We start from the raw sequence: 19,693 nt of genomic DNA on the forward strand, positions 1-19,693 counted from the left end.
AGCCTGTGACCTTGTTCTTTCCCACAGTTTCCTCTCTTCTTTCCTGTACAACAATTCAAATACATACATAAAAATAAAAAATCAGATCACAAAGAATAACATATATCAAAAATGATTTCCTCGCCAGAAACAATATGAATATAGGTCTTGAAATGTGGCATTATTAGCTTTCCCTCTGGCATGTTTTTCTTGTCCTCCCATCTTTTCTGTTTTGAAACGTCTGTCGTCGAAGTCGCCCTGAACAGCTGGAGTGTGTCCTTTCCTTTTTAATTTTTGCTTCTAATGTTGGAGTTGTGGAAAAGTTTCCGATCTGTTACACTTTCCTCAACCAGCGCTGTGTTTTTCTGTGAAAACTGTCGTTACCTTTTCAGTTCCCTTTTTTTTTCACCTGTTTTACAAGTGAAACCCAGTGTAGTTTTATTGTGTCAAAGCTAATCGACTGCCAGTAGACTGTGTATTACCACTAGCATGTACATGGAACGACATTAGTGTTGAAAATATAGTAAGCGTTAGATCATTTAGTGAGACTGTTTTGGTCCAAACAGTAGCTCTCGCAACACATTGGCCCTCTAAACATCATCAATACTAAATTGTCTCAAGATTCAAAAAAGAGATTGTGTTTCTAATTTATTTTCTTTTAAACATGTTTTATTTTCATATAATTGGGCATTATACTGCATGAGTGGATTTTGTGTTATATAAGTAATAAGCTATGTAGCAAATACCATGTTCATGTCATTGTAAGATACTGTATTTATACGTACGGACGGAATATACGAAATTTTATCGATAATCTTTGTATCGACAATCTTGTACAGTCTATTGTCATTTAGGTTAAAAATGTTGTTTTTCCCATTGTAATCATTTTATTGGTGCCATTAAAAAAGTCAAATCAACATGTTACAGTCTTTGTTCTTAAAGATTGAATCTAATCAAAGCAGGACGGTGCATTTTAACAGTGTTTGTATCTATCGAACAATTTTCTGCCTGTTTCTGACGCATCACAGAAAGAGATTCCAGTCCAGTACAATACCTCTCAGTGCCATGGGAATGTTTTTAAGTGAGTGTCCTCTAAATAGTTGCAGCCCTTCGATTGTGAGAACTGTAGCCGGCGTTTCATCTGTCAACATGTCCGTCTGGAGGGATGACGGCTGCGGTGCGTGCAGACGGAGGGTGTGAAGGCTCAGCATCTCGCTCTGCCTCTCTGACTCATTTAGGGGAAGAAGACGGTGAAAGAAAAGCCAGCTGAAAGGACGGGGCACTGCAAACGGGGTGGAGGCGGACACAGGGCAGGACAAGGGAGCAGAATAAGATGATAATAAACAGCTGAAAGCAGAACTCTGCGGAGTCTGCGGAGTGCATGAAGTTGTAGGTGGTGCTAGAGTCGGTCTGTTGAGCATTTGCGTCTGTCAGCGCAGGCATTCGTCATCCAAGACATCTTTACTTCTGACTTGGCTCTTTGACCTCCAACAAACATGTTAAAGCAGTTTGAATTACTTTTTGTGGCCACTTGGGGGCAGCAGAACAAGCTGTAAACACAAAAAGAGCAATACATTAATTATATTAAAAAGTAGATGTGGCTAAAACTGTTGCCTATTTACACCTCCAGCAGCTGGAGAAATTTCGGAGTTGAGTTTGTGCTCAAATGTGCTCGGTTTCCACCAAAGTGTGAGGACAATATCCGACTCTTTAGCTGCTAAATGTTCCAGCTACTCACCAACTGTACATCATTTCAGATGAAACATGATAGCTTCCAAGAAAAACATCATCCTGTTGAGTCGACATCCTATTTTGTAACGTAACTGTTCTCCAACTGTCTTTATCATTCTGAAACAATAACACAACAAATGTTGAGGATGATTTTCACTCATGCCACCTAAAAACAGGCCAAACTAATTGTCTGATTTTTCTGAAACCACATTTTGTTCAAATCTGCTATTTTTAAATCAGAATGCCATAAAGATCTGGGCTTCTCCAACTGCAAATCAGGGATTTGATGATCAACAATGATCAGGAAACGTGGTCTCCAATACTCTGAATTGAACATTAGGCCAACAGAGGAGCATTTACTCAAATATATTAGAGTTCTTTATGGAATAGAGTAGTAGTAGTAGTAGTCGTAGTAGTAGTAGTAGTCGTAGTAGTAGTAGTAGCATTGAACAACCCCAATGACAATGTTAGAGTGGACCTAAAGATGGCTATATTTACCTACTAATAGATCTTTTGCTCCACTGACTTGACGGTCCAGTCAGAGAGACTGAGAGCAAATGACACAAAGTTGAAGGTATTTTAGAAACCTGAACGTTTCAGGGCCTTTGAGCCAACATTTGGGGCTGGAGCGTCTGGAAACAGTAAAGTTGCAGGAAATATACTTGAAACAATGCACAGAAAGATGCTAAAACGCTGGATTCAGTAAATGTTGGGTAGCTGCAGGCATTATTTTATGTGGCAATGCCGTATAACTTCATTTGAACATCACTGAAAGGCAGTTAGATTAAAAGTCTGTTAAAAAGAGTTATTTAGGAGCTAAATTAAACTTCCCCAAAATCTTTTCGATTCCTTTGCCTTGTTTCCCCACATTTCATTCAAATTGAATCAGACATCACATACAATGGACCGGACCCTTTCCCCCCTCATGTGTTGGATGTTTTGACCAGCATAGGATCATTAATATGGAAACACTGTTTAAAAACGTTGTGGATTGTAAAGTTGAAGATTGAAATAACGGGTTTATGAGCCTGGGGGGGGGGGGGGGGGGGGGGGGGGGGGGGAGAAGTTTGAGAAAAGAAACCCTGAAGAAATTCCGAGGAGCGAAATCCCTCACAGGAATTTATGGTTTTGATGTTGTTGCAAAGTCAACAGTTACTCATGACTACATGATCTAACCCAGGGATTTACAAATCCTGGATCCGCTGGATTTCCATACATCTGGTAAGCTTCACTGGTGATAAACAAATAGCAGAGGTTGTGTGCGTAGGATTTAAAGCTGTGACAGACGTACTACATTTGTGTTTGTGTGAGTTAAAACTGGCCGGATAAAAGCAACTGTACGAGGCATGACATTTAACTTTCATTCTTTCCTTATCTTAAAGATGATAGCCTGCTTCTCCTGCTTTCCTCTGTTCCCCCTGTGAATTTGATTGACTTGAAGAGTCGGGGGGGGGGGGGGGCCAGAGGAGGAAAAGATGAAGAGAAGCAGGGAGGAGGAGGATGACACAGAGCTGAGCCGCTGACAGATGTGTTGAGAAAATGGAGAGGAGATCAGTGCAGAGTGTGGAAGTGTCGAATGAAACGGGAAAGAAATGTGCAGAAACAGGAACGGAGGGGAAGACGTCGCAGAGGCCCGATAACTTCTTCATTTGTCATTTGGATCCTTGGATGAAATTCATTGATTATTGATTTTTCTTTCTTTTTATCTTTCAAGGAATAAATAAAAATCTTTTAAATATTCTAACAATGGAGCAACTTTCAATTTAAAAAAACGAATAATTTAGTGCAGCACACTGTGTTTCTCTGTCTAACCTTTGTTTAACCAGGTGAGAGTCTCATTGAGATCAGAAGTTTTCCCTCGAGGTCAAAGCCCAGAAGTAAACACACAGTAGAAATGTCAATAAACACGTGAAATATCAGGCCGTGTCCTGTTACACAAACAAGCAGCGATTATCCTCTTAAAACATGCATGAAGTCTCAAGCGACCATCCAAATGAGTTAGAAAACAACAAAATACATTGTGGACCAATCCACAAGGTTACTTGAGTGTAATGTCACAAGGTGTGTTATTTGATTATAAAGCGTGTTCTGCTCTTCACAGGACACGCTGTTTAAAGAGAACCTCTAAACATGTTGAGAACTGTGGTTTTTATTTTATATATCAATAGAAACCCATTTTAAGTAAAGTGTTTCAATTCGTCCACTGAGATTTTAAAGGACGGTTGAATGAGTTTAATGAAATCGGTCGTGTAAATCAGGAAACTTTATGACTTTGGCTTGTGGCATCAAAAGTCCTGAGTTTACATTTCTCATGTATAATGTAAAGGTAATGGAGGTTTGATGGTAATTTTAAGACAACCTGAATGATAAGAACCAACAAGACCCCACACAGTATATTTGAGGTTCTGTTAAGTATAAAAGATGAATACAAACAGCAATAAATCAAGAAAGATATGCCGTCTTTTCCGGATTCTATGACGATGTAAATGGATGTGAATCCATCACAGAAATCCTCAAACTGTTCAGTCTTGAAGGTGAATCTTGAGCTCTTGAGATCCACATCAGAATGTGTGAAAAGTCATTATCTATCTCTACAGAATTGAAATGCATTCTGGGGGCTGTTTTGGTTCAAATACAGACATTTATTTATTTATTCATGATAAATATCATCATGTTGTTTAACCTTCATATTTTGTAATCTGATAAGCCTGTTTCACACTAGCGTTCCAGTGGGATGTTGATGGTTCAGTACAAATTATATATTCAGTCAATGGAGATATCATGTCAGAAAAATGTTCTCGTTGTTTTGCAGAGATCTGTTCAACTCAGTGTCGTACATTTTCACTGAAACTTTTTGTGAATGAAACTTTGAACCTTTTGGAGTGTGTGGCTTTGAAGGCCTTTGGGGTTCAGTGTGTACGACTGTGTGGCTGGCTGAGCAGGAGGCTGTGAGGACATTCCTGAGCTGTTGAGATGAAGGACGGACCCTTTGTTGGGTTAAAGTCACTGTTTTGTGCAGAGAGACTTCAATCATCAGAAATAATGGGATGTGTATGTAGTTGCCAAAATGCAGGTTTTGCAAGTCCAGTTGTTGCAGTGAGTCAGTGAGCACTATTGAAGTAAGTAAGGCATCACAATAATGGGTGAAGGTTTGCTCCTCTCTATTGCAGCCGTCCTCCGACCAATAAGATGGCTGCATTCTGACCAAATCCTGTCCATTGCCAGAGCAAATGTTTAGTCCTGCAGACCTTGAGGTCTTGCAGGACCTTTTGCTCACTCTCAGAGGGCCCTGGTGTGCGGTTGGCTGGTTAAAAGGGTGTGAACCCATGAAGGAGATTCCTGGGCGCTTGAGTCAACAGCAGCTGTGGTTGGTGATGAAGAGAAGCTGTCCAAAGAGCTTCTTTTTTTTTTTTTTTTTACCAGCAACTGCCTTTTCACTGTGAAAGGACGGCTCAGGTGAATGGAGTCAGTGACCATGAAGGGCTCAAACACACAGACACGCACCTGGGGGAAAAAACATGCACACATCTACTCATCGGAACCTACACACACACACACTCAACTGAGAGTGCATATGCAACATCTGCACATGGAAGTTAGATGCACACACACACACACACACACACACAGATAGGAACAACACAGACACCTGGCTGGCATTGTTGAGGCTCTGTTCTGTTTGCATACCTCTCCCTCTCTCCACTCATCCTCCACACAGCCACAAAGCCGCCATTAAAACTAGGAAAACAAAAACACAAAAACCGAGGCTAAAAGGGGGCAACAGGCGGCTTCCATCCTTCTTCCACCCATCCCTCCCTTCCATCCTTCCTCCCTTTCTCTGTCTCTGTGTACCAAATGTTTACCTTCCCCCCCCCGTGAAAAGAGAGGGATGGTGGACAGACAGGGTGAGAAAAGAAAGAAATCTGGCAGAGGGGAAGGGAGCCAAGGCCTTTAAAGTCTGCCACAGAGCCGTGACAAAAGCCTCCTAATCTCGGTGTTGTCTTTCGGCCCCTTTTTCTCCCCGCACATCCTGCCAAGTGTGTGTCTCTCTTTCTGTCTGTGTGTGTGTGTGTGTGTGTGTGTGTAAGACAAAAAAGGAGAGGAAGAAAGTCAGAGTGTGTGTTATGCAAGCAACTGTGTGTGTGTTTGCATTTGTTTGAGAAAGTAGTAAAGAAGGCAAGACAAGTTGGTGTGTAAAAAGAGATTGTGTGTGATAAGGAAGTGTGTGGTGTGCATGTGTGTGTGTGTGTGTGTGTGTGTGTGACAGGAAAGGAATCTTTCCACAGCCGTGCTGACATCACTCAAGCATGCATGGGACAGTTGGAGGAGGCCGGGCCCCTTCAAAGGCAACAGCCTGCCTGCCTTCACATGTGGGATGCCTGTGTGTGTGCATGTGTGTGTGTGCGTGTGTGCGTGTGTGCGTGTGTGTGTGTGCGTACTGAGGAGAATATGAGTGGTCCAGGTCACCCATCCTCACCTGTTCCTTTTTGACTCGTAAACCACCCTCGATTCCGCTTTCCTGCTAAATTGCAACAAAACTTCCTGCCTTGTGCGTCCAACAATTCCTCGATGTCATCCTTTTCACCCTATTCAAAAGCAGCAGATGTGAACAGACGTGTGTGTGTGTGTGTGTGTGTGTGTGTGTGTGTGTGTGTGTGTCTGTGTGTCCCTTCCTCATCCTGTCGATCCCTATCAGAGGCAGCTGTGGTCCAAAGGCCTTCACACACAGCAGAGGAATGCATGCTGGAGCTATCATGATGTAAACTAGGCTGAGATAGACTATAGTGCCACCTATAGGCCGACCGACTTAATGTCAAGTCAGTGCAGCGCACAGCAACTCCAATTTACTTCCATATTTTCTATAAAGTATTTCACTCTGCCAGCTGCAAAAGGAATGATTTGTACTCGTGAAAATTACATTTCATCTAGGGCTGGGTGAAATGCCTAAAATTAATATAAATAACAGTATATTTTGTGATATTAATGCACAATATATTATGATAGAGGAAATGTACGCAACACCATCTACAAAGTGGTGAAACCCTGTTCCACTGTTACGTATTGAATACAAAAATATTTGCATTTTGTTTAGATTTCTAAAAATGTATACATTAATTAATTTAAATGACAGTTGTTTTGTAAAATTGTGACACAGCAAAACAATTTTCATTATAATATAATACTATACCATATAGATTGTTTAATTTTCATAGGTTTTTAATCTACGAGAGGTAAAACTCTTCAGTATGTCACCAGTAAAGCAAAAAGCAAGCAAACATAATTCCTTGTAGGTCATGTCATCAACCCTCAGATGTATCGTGCACTGCTTTACATAATTAACTATAATTAATCTACATGAGACATATTTGGTTTATTGTGGATCCTCAAACTGGTTCAAAAGAGGAAACTAAAAGCACAGAAACATATAACTCTCACATTGTAATACAGATTTGGTTTCAGAGTATACAAATATGTTAAAATGAATCCAAATGTGTGCGTTTTCTGGGCACATTTTAAATCTTCATTAGTGATTATACACAGTAAGCCTGCACAGGAACGCTCTCTGTGGACCTCAGACAGACAAATAGCTCCAGTGTGAAATCATTTAGTTCATGTTGCGTCTTGCCTAGAGGGGATTACACTTACAGCACCAAAAGGTACAAGAGTGAAATACTGAGTGACAAAGTGTGAAATCTGGATCAGATTAAGAGAGAAGCCTCTCTTTCACACACACACACACATACACACACACACACACACACACACACACACACACACACACACGGAAAGATGGAGATGGAGGGAGGGAGGGGTGGACAAGCTGTGGGAACACGCTGCTGAATAATTACTACTGACATCAGAATAGTTTTCTTTAGCTCTCTGAAGTGGCAGGGCTCATTTGTACAGCCTGGAGGCATGCAGAGGTGTGTGTGTGTGTGCGTGTGTGTGTGAGAGAGAGAGTGTGTGTGCAGAGGGCTAAGAAAGAGAGGAAGAGAGGTAAAGAGGGAGAAGGAGATGTCTTGAGAATGGTGTGACTATTTCAAAAGAAAAGTGCAACACTTGTGAAAAATACAGCGCAAGCGATGACCCTGTGTGTGTGTGTGTGTGTGTGTGTGTGTGTGTGTGTGTGTGTGTGTGGGCATAAGGGAGAGATGAATCTGATTTAGTCTTCTCTCTGTCAGAGTGTGACACCATGACAGCTTAGTTTGCCCCAGGGAGCCATTTCTCTCTAAGTGGACCTTAAAAAACAGGAAACGACTTCAAATCCCACTAGAGCACAGAGGAGGATCAGGCCTACTGACTCTGTACAATACCCTTTAACTTCACACACACACACACACACACACACACACACACATGCTGGTTAGTGCCTGAACATAGCGTGTACAAACCCAGAACAAACCACACACACAGTCACACCTGAGCCCTTTTCAATAGACACCATTCAACACCCTGACAACCGGGGACAATAGAGGCAAAAGCGCCGGTCGACAAAGAGAGGATCGACCTGTCTGAACACATCTGGCCGTCCTCGCCACCCGCTTCACCGCATCAGCTTTTCCTTGAGATGACTTCAGGTGATATCGCGTTTCTATATGGCTACACTTTGCTTTTGCCTTCACTTGCAGATGTTTTGTAACAAGATTGGAGGGTGAAATCACGGGTCATGTTACTGCAGTGACGAGCAGCGGGCCCGGGAGTGCGGAGACTGTATCGTTGAGGGGAAGTGGACTCCGTCGCTGCCTGAAGGGTTTTCTTGATGTCACTGCAGCGTTTTTGTCTGTCAACCTTGAAGGCCTTGTTGAATCCAATAAATGGGACGTATTTTTCCGCGAGCGTAATCCCAGTTTATCTTTGTAAATTGAACAGGTGCTGGCGCAGCAGAGCGAGCACGGCATCAAATTGTGCCTTCGGCGAAGCAGCTTGTAAGGCTCTGTGGGTTGAGGCCTGCTGGTCTCTCTGCTGGATTAGTGAAAGTACTTCACTTTGAAAAACAACACGGCTAAACAACTCCCAACTCTAGTGGATAACGTGACCTGTTGACAACATGACGCCAGATCCTGTGCACCATGTTTCATTCAACCAGCACACCAGACTCATTATTTCATCACTTTAATTGATTGTGAGCCAATTCAACAAAACAGAATCTAGAGTCCATGTAAAGTACAATACAAGCCGAATACATTTCATTTCACCTGTGACTCCAGGGTTGCAACACACAAACTCTTTGGTGACTCATTTATGGCTGCGAGAGACGTAGATAGCTCTATACACACACACGTCAGTGGCCTGGTGTATCTCCTCTGAAGGCTTCATGACAGTTTATGTGTGCGTTTGATTCGGAGGAGTGCTGACCAGGGAGGACATGTTGTGTCTGAAGGCGGAGAGAGGTTTGAAGAAGGGAGACTTCCATCCAGAGCTCTGGCCGTAGGAAATATCTTGGGTCCTCGGAGATCCTTGAAAACGACTGAGGGAGGAGAGGAGAGGAAAGGAGAGGAGGGGACATAAGAGGAGAGGAACAGAGAGTTAATATACAATTCATTAAAAGTATCCAGATGCATTTGCAGCCTCTCCATTATTCTGGTTTCATCGTCTTTAATGGATGAAATGAGTCACCTGACTGTGGCCGAGCGAGCTGAATGGTTGGCCAACATGTTGTGGCTGGCCGACCTGTGAGGGATGGTGCCTAAACATAAAGATGATCCAACGTTAATCTTTAACACAGCTCACACCGATATAATAACTTATAATGGTTGTAAAATGCCTGAGATAGTTCTGGGTCATTATAGGATCATGTGCTTCTTCTACCATCACATTCTGAAAGATAAATGGGTGAATCATCCCCCACAAACACACACACACACACACACACACACACACACACACACATTTAGATGTTGCTAACCAACAGGGCAAAACACCCACCACATGCACACAATCCTCTGCTACAGAGAGCTTTATAACAAAAGTGGCACATGACTTCCTTATCTAGCAATAACAATACATTTAATTGTCTGTGCCCAATACATCTGCTACTGCTGGTTAAATATTATGATTTCCTTCAATACAATAATTGTCTAAGCAAACGCGCACACAGATTTAGCGAGGACCTGCACAATCCGATTAACATTTGACGGCTGTCGCCTAATTTATCTGCCACAATGGAGGTGAAATCCTTTTAGGAACTAAATAACATAATCAAAGAGAATGAGCTCAGTAGGTGTAATCCTAAACACAACAACAGCCAACATCTGTATTGGTTTAATCCCTGTGGGTGGTCAACCGTGGAGTCCATAACCACCGAACAAGGTGGTTTTGTCAGGTGATTAAAGTGCAATTATGTCTGTGTCAACGTGACATCTTGTTTATACATATGCAACCTTGGATGCATACCTCTGGCAGACAGGCTTTATTGTGTTGTATCCTAGGCAGCACAACATATGGGATCAGTGCTTGGAGTCAAACACCTGAGCGTGAATTCACTGGTATAATGAGTTATACAGAGTCATGGCACGGATAAATCACTGACGCAGATCAAAAGGTTATGAGCTAAACTTGACACGGGAAAAAAACGTCTTCCTATAGTGAGGACCAAAAACAAATGTTTTACGACCGGCGGAGCAAAGCTCGTACCCATTCGTCCATCTTGTGGAGGACTGATTAAGGACAGTCTGGGGACGGTGTTAGGCTGAAAGACAGAGAGAAAAAAGCACGAATCATGATTTTAAAATTGCTTGATCTTCTGCGAGGAGGCTATATAATCCTGACGGCTCTCATACGTTACATTACACAAACTGTGAAGCAGAAGTGGAGGCTGACTGCAGGTGAAATAATGACACTTACTTTTCTGAACAGACTCCTTTCATCCGCGTCCATGTTTTCAGTGCTGCAAGACATGAGAGCACGCTTCATTAGTCCTGTTAGTGTCACTTGGCTGAGCACTGCAGTGGAGCCTGAACCTTTTTTTTTTATTTTTTAGAACGAACCGAATGACTGTGTAACCAGAGTGCAGATATTCCCTTTTACTTTTTAGGAGAGCGCACAAACAAATTCCCCCACAAACTTTATATAATTAACAAATCTAGAATGAGATAATCTTAAGCCTTCACATACATTTATATTTGACAAATTCATTGTAATGCATCATCATTCGTTTCAGTTGTATATGATTCAGGAAAATTCTGCATTGAAGAGTTTTCTAAACAGATTTGTTGGTTTTGAGGAAGAATGTATTTTGAGACTAGTATTAGATAATTGTTTGTCCAACATTGTATATCAAACGTGCTTGTTTATTTGTTGAAAACATCATGCATTTCACCGAAACAACTCTAAACAACTGTAAAATATATATTTTTAATTCAATTCAGCAACTAAAATCGAAATATTTTGAAAAGAATTCCTGTTAAAATTCCTTTTAAATAATCAATTTACTTTTTAAATGAAAACAGAGTTGTCCCTGCAGGCATGGCTGTAATGCTGTAAATGGGGTTAATATCCGCTGTCCGTCATCTACTCACTCAGTAAAAGAATCTAAAGTCTCAGTGGATAAAAAAACATTTGCACTATTAAACACAAGCAGACAATCAGTCCTGTGTCAACGGTGTCTCGGAAACCTAACAGGGAATCCTGACTAAACCCGAGCTAAGCTTAGCTTTCTCAGGTGTGTGTGTGTGTGTGTGTGTGTGTGTAGATAACCGCAGGGCAGGGCAAAGCTACACAGCAGCTAAAGCTAACATAAGACGGCGGGAATGAGCTCAGGATATCGCTTGTTTGCACTGTGAACTACCTCCTGCATTCTCTCTCTTATGGTGAGGGAGTAAGGAAGTGCAGAGCAAAGACAAACACGAGGGGAAGAGATGCTCAGAGATACGGTGTGAACAGTGAGGCAGGCGCCGATACTCACATATTAGTCGCTGAGGAGTGTCTTGAGAGAGACATGGGGGAGTTATACTGGATCTGTAGGACTGACACCAAACAAGAGAAACAACATTAACAACCTCCAAACTCTATGAATGATGATTAGTGGTCATACCGGGAATGTATGAAAAGTGGCCTAATTTATCTTTTTTCTTACTGGTATTCATAAAAGAGTTTTGTAGAACAAGTAGTAGTCTTGATTGGTCTGCAGTGCCGTTTTGGAAATGTAATCTTTTTATATTACTAATACTTGTCTAGTCTCAAAATACCTTTTTTTATTATCTCCAACTTGCCTTTTTCTTTTCTTTTGTCATCTTTGGCTGGAGTAATACTCAGTTTTAGTAAATAATGCAACATTTTTGGCAAACTTACATTACTTTCTTTACCTATCACATTTCAAGATGTTCTTAATCCGAAGGACTGTGTTGAATGATTGAAGTTATGACACATTTGACTCTTACTATGAACAACAGTAAGACAACATGAAGAATACTGAAAAGGTATTTGTGTCTTTGGACGCACTGATCTGCTCAGACTTGGACTCGACTCCAGCCCTACTGTGAGCAGAGTACAACATAACACTGTCTGCAATCACCAATACAAAAGTGACACAAAATGATGAAATTGTTTTTTACCTGATTTTTGTCCATGCGGAGTGTAGGAACTGTGGCTCATCTGCGGCATCAAAGACACTTTGGCACTGAGGGAAACAGTAATAAACTTGGTTAATCAGCTGATGTAGACGTAGCAGACGTAGCTGCTAATAACGTAGTTGTCGGTTTGAATCCTGGAATGAGAGAAGGTGAGGACTCTTCTTCCTTTAAGCTGCATTTCAGCCAAGACAAATGATTTTCTTCCAGTATTTCCACCTTTGGGTTTGTGTTTTACAGAATGTTTAAAAAGGACTTAGCTGCAGTACTGACGTAGACGTGCCAGAAGTGACACCTAGTGAGCAGAGAGGAATAACAGCCAGCTGGTTATAAAAACATCAGAGGCTGAAGTGCTGCCAAATGCAAAGAGGCCATTTCTTTCAAATCATTACAGGTTTTAGTAGCTCCAGAGATCATTTAGTCCAGTTTGATGCTGGAAAGAGCGTCTACAGAATGGGAAACATAAGCCAAATGCTTATTAGCAAACACTTTGGAAAGTAAAAATGTGTCAGGATAGGACAGTTAAAGCTATAGAACAGTGGCTGTTAAAGTAGGAAAACCTGACAGCTATAGATCACATTTACAAGTAATACAAATAAAGATTGACTACAAATATTTTGTTATATATTTTAAGAGGTCTCAAATCTTGCAATTCCATAACATTGTAACAAATAAATCCCATTATGACAACGTCAGCATGTCTGCATATAATCAATATAAAAGGATCGACTCTATGCTGTACCTCTGATGCTGAAGAGAGTTTTCCAGCTTAGAGATGTAGGCACTCTGTTCATTCAGCTTCCTTTTAAAAGGGACAAAATCAAAACATTTTCATGAACTGCAGCTTAGAACTAAGTATGAAAATGCACTATAAACGTATGGTTTATCTTACTTTGCCATCTGCTGCATTTCTTGCTTCATCTTGACTAATACCTCTTCTAAATTCTCATTCTGCAATTGATAAAATGGTTGTTGATGCAGCTGTACGGTAGGTATGGCTACATTATACTGTAAGTAGTGTTCATATCTATTCATATTTATATAAACTTATATTTATACAAACTACATGGCAGCAATGCAGATGTCTCTCACCCTTTGCTGGTAGTAAGTCAGCAGTCTCTTTTGATGTCTTGCCTGGAACATTATAACCTAAGAAAAAGGAGGAAACAGCAAGTATATATAAATATATATATATATATATTGTAAATACAACTCAAATCATCTTGAACCAACAGACTGAACTGATATAAGAACCCAGACTGTTTTCAATATTTTATGATGAGATTGAAAATGACCACACTTTGCTGATTTCCGTGATGTGTTTGGTTGCCACAGAGTTGATGTCGGAGAACAGAGCCTTCACCTCCGAACTGCTCTGAAACAAAGACATGTCACACGACTGTGATGAGAGTCGGTCTGTAAAATGATATCAGACATTCGGCGATAAAGTGTGGCTTTGTCCCACACAGCCATTCAATGAGAAGAAGGATGCTTACTTTGTCAGACAGAGGGGATACTTGGCATTTGGCGCTGCATATCAAACACTTGCCTGGTTTGCCTGAATAAAAAGCAAATATATATGGACAAAATGAAAAGACGACATGTAGACTGTAAATCCAATACAGGAACTGAACAAAAGCGCTTATGAGACCCAAAATGGATTAAGTGTAACCCCTGGGTTTAACTCTGGAAGCCAGCCCAGAGCAAATTAAAATATAATTAAACTCTTGAGAGTTTGGCTGACATTAGACCCATCAGGGACACATCCCGGGCTTGTGAATATGTTTAGAGGCTCCCAGAGTGGGAAAAAGGGACTTCCAGGAGTGTACTTCAAGATTCCCCACATCAACAATGTTGATGAATAGTGTAATTTCACTCTTATTGCATTTGAATATATGACTGGATCTGAGATTTTACTCCCTCTGCTGTTATACAGCAATGGACAAGAACAATATTAAACCCAGTGTGACCATAAATACCGTTTAGTAACATTACACCTGGTGTAAAAGTGAGTCATCAGCTCTGCAATATCCCTTGACTTCCAACAGATGTCCCTGTTTAATCACACTTTAAACCTGCCTGCAGACATGGTGCTGAACCATTAAAACACATCCAAACAAACAGTCACAACAGTGATTGTTTTGTATCGTTGTACCTTTTTGATAACAGACACTGCAGATGACATGGCCACAGGTCGTGACGGCCAGTTTTCTGTCAGCACTGGGAGAAAGGAAGCAGGAGTTGCAGCAGACCCAGTAAGACATCTGAAGACCTGCAAGAACACGAGGTTAGCTTCAAGTTAAGCTAACTCGTTGTAGCAGGGTTGGGTATGTTGTTAGCATATGTTGGCTAACAGCTGCCACCTTCATTGAGCCTTTAACCCTCGTTTCTGTATTCATGTTAAGTTCAAGACAACTTTATGACTCGGTTCACCGCGTTTTACAGTAACGTTAAGCACATGTTGTTATTACCTTATAGGGTATCCCGCTGCTAGTGAAGCTAACCGCTATCTAACGTTAGCTAGGGAGCTAAATAACGGATCTGTGAGAGTTCTGAAGAGTAACGTTATTAGCCGCTCTTTTAATCGGTTTTAATTAATGTTAAAACTATAAACCGTTACTAAACTACAGGCGTTTGTCTGATGTAACTGTCTGTCTATCTGGATTAAATATCTCCAATATATTTAACTATATTCACCTGAACTTTAGGCAGTTAGTGCTGGCTAAGCTAAAATAACGTTATCATCTAGCTAACTGGCTAGCTAGCTAATTTACATATCCCTAAACTACAAGATTAACTGCTATCTGTGGTAGACAAAGTATTGACTAATCTATTAAAACTTTGACAAGGAACTGAGCCAAATCAATAAAATCAGTTTACTAACTACATTTTTGTATTACTGATCTGTTTTTAAATGTGTTGTTTTAAAAGGGTAATAATCACAAATCATTGTTTCAAATTACATTTATTATTTTCACATAGTATCCAGTGTTGGTGTGTGTTCTGTATTGATAAACATTGTGCATATTTGCTTATTGTGGGGGCTCAAACAGCTAAGCTATATTTATAAATGTATCTTTTACAGAAGTATAAACAGTTGTGTTGATGTCAGTCAAGCTTACAGCAGTCTGGTTTTAAGAGCAACAGAGTTCAAGAATAGAAGAAAGAGTTTATAAGAACCCTTTAGAAATATTGTAGTTTTTGGCAATATTGTACAGATCATACACACACACAAAAACATTTGAAAAGCAGTGTTGGTGTACTCAGTTTTGAATCCTACATGCTATTAGATTTTAAAGTGTTTAAAGGCATGCAGTCTACAGTATATACACTGATACAGGTCTGGACATGCTATAAGGTCCTCAGGCTCAGAGCTCATAGGTCAGAGGTCATCATCAGACGAGCTTCTTGGCTATGAAGAAGTCTTTGAGTCGTTTCATCTGCCAGAAACCAACCGACAGCAGAACCGAGGTCTGCACCACGGCCCACCACAGCACTTTACTGTTGGTGTCCTCACTGATCTGACGAAACACCTCCTCTTTCTCCTGAAGGAAAGGAAAGAATATACAACACGTATGACGTATGATTTACCTAAATGCAGGCTGAAAGATAATCCTCGTTAGCAGTGGCATGGTAAATATATAAATCGAACACTGTTAACTAGCTTTCTATCATTTCCGGATGCTGTTTATGTAATATTAGCAGGTACCACACTGCTTCTACCCTTTCCTCTGAGCTCCGTCTTGTGCAATGTACTCACACGTACTGTGATATCATGGGATTTTGCAGACGCGACAGTGAAATACTGATTTACCCTCTGGTACTCCTGTTGCCTGGTGATGTACATCATCTGATCTATGAGGTGTTTGAGGCTGTTCTCCAGAATCTCCATGTTGTTTTTGGTCTTGTCAGGTTTGGGGTCAATCGAGTGCTCTCCCATCTGAACGTCCAAATGTAGCTTCTGTGCAGCACAATGGAGGAAAATAAGGAGTTATTAAACAAATCTCAAGTTTGTCTTCACAGTAATCCACAGACTTGACTGTATGTGTTGCTGCATGTTTCCCTCTGTTTTAAATACATTTGTTTGTGTCCGTAGGTCTCACCAGTCTCTCTGCAGCAAAGACAGCAAACCTTGTGGAGTTGGTCTGGAAGCAAAGGTAGTGCTGACCAGAGGCATGAGCTGTGAAGGTGAATTTACCAAATTTACCGTAGCGTTTGGACATCAGAACCTAGAGAGCAGGAAAGACTGTTAGGGCAACGTTTCTTCATCTATGGCGCAACAACATTGAGACAAAGTTTGGTCAAATTGACTCAAGTACTGTACTAAAGTACAATTTAGAGTATTTTAATTTGTGCTACTTTATCACTTCAGACGATGATATTGTACTTTTTACTGCATTCTTTTTTTATTTACATTTAAAGAACATTTATTTAATAACTGAAGTTGCAGGTTACTTTTCAGATCAAGATTTTACTAACAAAACATGTGATCAGCATATAAATATGATGCTGCGTTTTAGATTTAACCGGCCAAAAGTATAAAAAGTATTTTGAATTAACTCCACCTCAACCAGCTTTAACATTTAATTACTGTTTACAATATCTGTTCATGCAATTTGCATCAGTAATAATGATCCAATTATCTAATAACATGACACTCATGCTGTGAATCTTAGTTTTTAACATTTAAACCGTGCAGTACTGATCTTTAGTAACACTGTGAAATGCATTTCATCCTCGATTGGGTTTGGTTTGAATGGAGAAACCAGCCAGCCCGTGTTGTAGTGTACCATCACACACACACACACACACACACACACACACACACACACACACACACACACACACACACACACACACACACACACACACACACACACACACACACACACACACACACACACACACACACACACACACGTTTGTTTGGTCTTGATGATAAACTACTCCTGTGAGTGCAGTACCTCAGTGTTTGGGTCTCTGACTGTCACAGTGACGCCGAAGTGAGGGGATTGAGAGAACGCCTTCAGATCCCAAGGCTCCAACAAGAAATACCCTGAAGGTGAAGCACAGGCTCACATGAGTGCATTCACATACACAGTCTCACACAGTAGTAGTCAACGTCATTATGTGACGACCCCTCCCTTCCACTAGGGGTCTGTGTCCTGTTCCCCGTCAGTTTCTCTTTCAGGATGTTAATCGGCCACTGATGAGCGACACCTGAGCCTGATGTGGTGACGGCTAGATAAACCACATCTGAACCAGGAACAGGACCTCCTCTCTCTCAGACTGCTTCATTCATTTGATTGATTGTTTGTTTGTTTGTTCATTAAATAAATGTCTATTTATTACTTTTATCACTCGTCTTGTCTCCCTGGTGTTGCAGCCTTGGAGCCAGGCCGTAACATATGGGGACTCGTCCTAACCAGGTAACACAAGATTTGTGTAGAGAAGTTGTCTCTGCTGGTTGTGAGCAGAGACTGTTTCAGGATCAGTAGTAGCCTAGTATGTTACGACCTGGCTCCAAGGCTGTAACATAAGGGAGACAAGATGAGTGGAAAAAGTAACAAATAGACATTTATTTAACGAAGAAATAAACAAACTAAACCAAACAATCAAATGAATGAAGCAGTCGGAGAGGAGGTCCTGTTCCTGGTTCAGATGTGGTTTATCTAGCCATCACCACATCAGGCTCAGGTGTCGCTCATCAGTGGCCGATTAACATCCTGAAAGAGAAACTGACAGGAAACAGGACACAGACCCCTAGTGGAAGGGAGGGGTCGTCACACCCACCTCCATAAAAACGGTGTTCCCACCAGGAATACCGACACACAGATCTCATATTTACAGATTTGCAGATTTGTTCACTAAATAAATGTCTATTACTTTTATCACTCGTCTTGTCTCCCTGATGTTGCAGCCAGGTCACGTAACAGTTATGAAAGAAACATGAGTAAGAAGGAGTAGATTAAGCATGTAGAGGGAAAAATTAACTTTCATATTGGGCTTTACTTTAAAATTCAAAATATTTACTGTGTACACACAATGTAATATTTAATGTATTCTTTGACATGTTACTGTTAGAACAAATGTCACCCAAGTGAACAGACACTCTTATTTCTCTCTTATTGTTGGACTTATTGTAGGAAACGTTAAGTACTCTTGAGTGCAGTCAGTGGTGTGTACAATGAATGGAATACTCTTTTGCACTCGCTGAAGTAAGAGTAGCACGGAGGTACATTTAACATAAATGTGTGATTCAACGATCACGTGGCAATTCCCAATACAGTTTTCCAAATCTCAGTCAACATTCATCCCCTCTGTAGAGATTGTAAACGACACTCAGGAGGAATATTCCCTCTCCAGGACTCACCGGTGACCAGCAGGTCTTCAGGAATCTCCTCGATGATGCACTTTTCCTCCTGCTCTCCGAGATCAAAATACATGGCGGCTGCCAGCATCAGGTAACACTGGAGGAGAAAGCCAATGCCTCGCAAACTCATTTTCAGTTAACAATGAGCTATTCAATTACAATACATGTGACGGTGACCCAATGTTTGGCTTTTGGTCCAAGTTGACTCTTTTTTTTTGTTGTAAATCTGCAAATTCTAACTGAAGATTGAGGTGTTTTTCATCGACTATAGCCGAACTGACATTTCCAATAGCATAAAGTGGAAGCTATGAGGGGAACAGTTTGAGTGTGGGAAACTCACAGGTGCTGCTTTGTGTGACGAGACATTCTGGTCGACTTGTGACTGGGTAAACCGGGAGCCAATAGCAAAGCTGCTAAAGATAGCGATTGATTGGGACTGAATACTTGCTACAGATAATCCAACAGTGTGCTCATGATACACCAAGATGGAAGTAGAACTGGCATTGTGACCCTTCAAACAGTATTATATTGTCCTTTTAAACTTTGGCGTTAACCTTTTTAAGCAGTACGGATTACCAGTGTCACATTGTCTGTTACTACAGTACGAGAGAGAGTTCAGATGTCTTTGGACATTTTAATCCAAACCAATACATACACTAGTTGCTATATGCAAACCCTAGATGAGGTCACTTTCAGAGTAAACCGTCGCACACAGAATAAATCCTCCTTTCTAGCATCTGCAAAAGTTATTCCTCAAAGTCAGCAAATAATCAGTTTTCCTTCTCCTCCCACACTTCAGTAGTTTTGCAGAAAGTGTGAATACTAACTCACCGTGTTTAATATACCTGCCATTGAAGTTCTAAACTGCAATGGATTGATATGGTGTCTCTCTTGTAATACTACTGCTCTTATACCATCATTAATATTCTGCAATAGTGCTACCTATCAGTTAATTCTTACAGTATTTCCCTTCCCCATTTTGAAAACTATTTGAACAGATTTCTTCCTGTGGAAAGAGTATTGATCTTCTTGTGTGTTGTAT

General features: G+C 40.9%; 2 protein-coding genes across 2 annotated transcripts; both read right to left on the reverse strand.

The window, feature by feature from the left end:
- Positions 1–9,033: 9,033 nt before the first annotated feature.
- rnf212 (ring finger protein 212) lies at positions 9,034–14,542 on the reverse strand (the record flags this gene model as incomplete). The annotated part of the gene is made up of 12 exons (XM_079167842.1): positions 9,034–9,178; positions 9,328–9,397; positions 10,345–10,399; positions 10,555–10,597; positions 11,615–11,675; positions 12,264–12,328; positions 13,021–13,080; positions 13,171–13,229; positions 13,371–13,427; positions 13,579–13,653; positions 13,775–13,836; positions 14,434–14,542. The coding sequence occupies 12 exons, from the start codon at positions 14,540–14,542 to the stop codon at positions 9,034–9,036; spliced, it is 861 nt and encodes a 286-aa protein (XP_079023968.1).
- Positions 14,543–15,235: 693 nt separating this feature from the next.
- Positions 15,236–18,935, reverse strand: LOC306701845 (transmembrane emp24 domain-containing protein 11). Its single transcript, XM_079167265.1, has 5 exons — positions 18,652–18,935; positions 17,243–17,334; positions 16,382–16,507; positions 16,093–16,239; positions 15,236–15,823 (listed from the first exon to the last, which is right to left on the reverse strand). The coding sequence occupies exons 1-5, from the start codon at positions 18,779–18,781 to the stop codon at positions 15,674–15,676; spliced, it is 645 nt and encodes a 214-aa protein (XP_079023391.1). The 5' UTR covers positions 18,782–18,935; the 3' UTR covers positions 15,236–15,673.
- Positions 18,936–19,693: the final 758 nt, after the last annotated feature.

Source organism: Pholis gunnellus (assembly GCF_910591455.1).
Source record: "Pholis gunnellus genome assembly, chromosome: 10".
In the NCBI taxonomy this organism is placed as follows: domain Eukaryota; kingdom Metazoa; phylum Chordata; class Actinopteri; order Perciformes; family Pholidae; genus Pholis; species Pholis gunnellus.